Here is a 2,540-nt window from a genome sequence, read left to right as displayed (position 1 = left end):
TAAGTGCGTACAGCACAGAAGGATTCTCCGTGTAATTATAAGCAAATTTACCGAAGAATCCAAGGGTCTAAAATCAATTTGGAGGTTTTTGGTATGAGGAATCCATTTTCCCACTTATCTTTTTTTAAGATTTCCACAGAGGCCGCAACAGTGACAATTTTCACATTTCTTCGCATCTTCGAAACCTATTTTGGCAATTTGACAAACTCCAAATTGATTTTCGACCAATGGTTTCTTAAGAAAATTTGCTTAGAATTACACGACCCGTCCTAACACACATACATACTTACATATGTACATATTTATATTTGTATTTTTTATGCCTATTTTTTCATTAATCTGCCGTTTTGTTGCCTCTGTTGAAAAGTGAGAATAAAACCGCAACAAGAATGTGTTGCATAAAAATATTGAAGTAAATGTTTGCCTATACAAACTGATATTCGCCACAAAGCATAAATAAGACATTGATCTATGAATGTTTACTTAAAATGAAAATACATACATACTATGTGAGCGCCACAAACAAAAGGGAAATATATATATATATATATATATATTCACCGGAAGACAAATAAACAACGCATAAAAAATTAAACGAAGCTGATTTAAAAGTTTCAATTTACACACACAGAGCCATAGTTTACGTTGCTCAGATGATTATCAGGCATTATTTGTAAATATTTGAACAAAATGTGAACGTAGTCATCACACAATTTGATATTTTGCTTGGGGTTAACAATTTATGGATGTGGGAGGCGCGCTGAGCGAGTTGCGAGTTTGCAAACTATCCGCTTCCCCGTAATTGCTGTAAGATTAGATCCGTTGGTTACTTTCTGAATCAACAATGTGTTGGAGTAGGAGCACAGCCAATGACGCTTCGGCAATCGCTCAATTAAGGAAACCGGCTGCGGATGCGAAGTAAAATAGACCCCTTTCGAGCTTTATAGCTCAATTTAAATTGCCAAAGGAGGCGACATTTTTCGAGTTTATTCTCACCTATAGACTTTTCTTGGAAAGGATCTAGCACTGTTTTGAAGGCTACCACCATAAATAATCCATAGAGCATACACATTAGTCGTCCGACCTCTTCTCACCTATGAGCTTTGATGTGGTGGGAGGCGCTTGACACCAAATCTTTCCAATCTCTAGTGAGTTCCATGATATTCCAGTCAATGAGGAAGCAGGCGAGTGTAAAAAACAGATTTGAGACGGGTTTAAGGAAGGCGGGTCAAATCAAGTTGGAGAGACGACTAGAGCAGCTACCAAGACACGAATAAAGACTCTTAACATAGTTGACGCCGTAGAAGGACGCATTAAAATATTTGACGGCGAAGTAAGACCCGTAAACTTATTTTCGCGGTCGACTATGTTTGCGGGTGTAACAGTACCTAAATTCCCCAAATAGGTTTTAGGGAATGATGCTGAAGTGACAGTCCTTGGCCAGATATAAATCCATGTTTACGCTTCTTTCTTCGCCGAAGTTTTCCTTAGGCGTCTTTTTTCGTCTTCAAAACACTAGTGCGCCTTCATTCGTGTGTAGTGACGATATAGACTTTTTTGAGGCTTTAAAAACAAAACGTTTGACTTCTCACCGGAACCCTTATGGGGCGCTAGACGATTAGTCATTTGGTTGACCGTTTTCTGTTATCTACACTTAAAAAGAAGGAACTTTCAAAAACCAATTTGGCAATTCCTTGTTTTCCTCAACGCGACAACAAAAAAAACGGCTTTTAAAGAAAACCCAAATTACTCCATATTCATATTTAGTAGCGAAATAAAACCTCTTTTCCCTTGTCATTTCAGAAATTTAAAAGAATTGCAAATTGTTTAAGTTGGTTTATTGAACTTCAGTACAACTCCTTAGCCTCCAGTTCATTCTCTTCGATTTTAAATAGAAACATGGCAATAAATTCATCATATAATTTATCCTTCTCGTGTAGCTGCTGCTCTTTTGAAATCTCATCCAGCAATTCCAGCAGCTCCTGCTGCTCCTCCACAGTAGGCTCGGACAGTGTATCCCACAACTGTTGGGAAGCAGCCGCAAATTCGCTCATGAACCGCAAATACAAATTATCAAATTCGGTAACATTCTTTTGGGAAATGGAAAACTCATCGGAAATCAGTTGAAACTTGAATTCCGGTTGCAGCGGAGTCAATTGGCGGCGCAGCATTTCAATTTGTAGATTGTTCAACTTGAATTGTCGCAGCAATTTGCGTTTGGTGGTGAAGTTGGTATTTGACGTGCCGCCGCCACTCAATGCTTCATTCACCTGCCAAATATAGGTTTGCAGAGTTTCGTTGGCAGCTTGCAGCAGCGTTGGCGGCATCTCCTTGCTGATGTGCAGATAAACATTTCGGGTGATAATCAGCGCGCGATCGGTGGTATCGAGCACCAGACGTTCGACACGAGCGATAAAAGTTTGCAAATCTTGATTGGCGGGCTGTGCTGCTTGAACGCCGGTAGATATAAAGAACTGTGTGTGTGTGTGTGTGTGTGTGTGTGTGTGTATGAAGTAAACAAGTTTTTAGTCTATAAAATG

General features: G+C 39.3%; 1 protein-coding gene across 1 annotated transcript; it reads right to left on the bottom strand.

Annotated features, from left to right (window-relative positions):
* Positions 1-1,841: 1,841 nt before the first annotated feature.
* On the bottom strand, positions 1,842-2,477 carry LOC108355206 (uncharacterized; the record flags this gene model as incomplete). Its single annotated transcript, XM_017606377.1, has 1 exon — positions 1,842-2,477. A coding segment is annotated over one exon (630 nt), but the record flags the coding sequence as incomplete, so codon positions are not given.
* Between the last annotated feature and the right edge of the window lie 63 nt (positions 2,478-2,540).

This window comes from Rhagoletis zephyria, unplaced genomic scaffold (genome assembly GCF_001687245.7).
Source record: "Rhagoletis zephyria isolate East Lansing unplaced genomic scaffold, Rhagoletis_zephyria_1.1 Rzeph_scaffold_43394, whole genome shotgun sequence".
NCBI classification, from domain to species: Eukaryota; Metazoa; Arthropoda; class Insecta; order Diptera; family Tephritidae; genus Rhagoletis; species Rhagoletis zephyria.
This window is presented reverse-complemented; position numbering and strand designations above follow the sequence as displayed.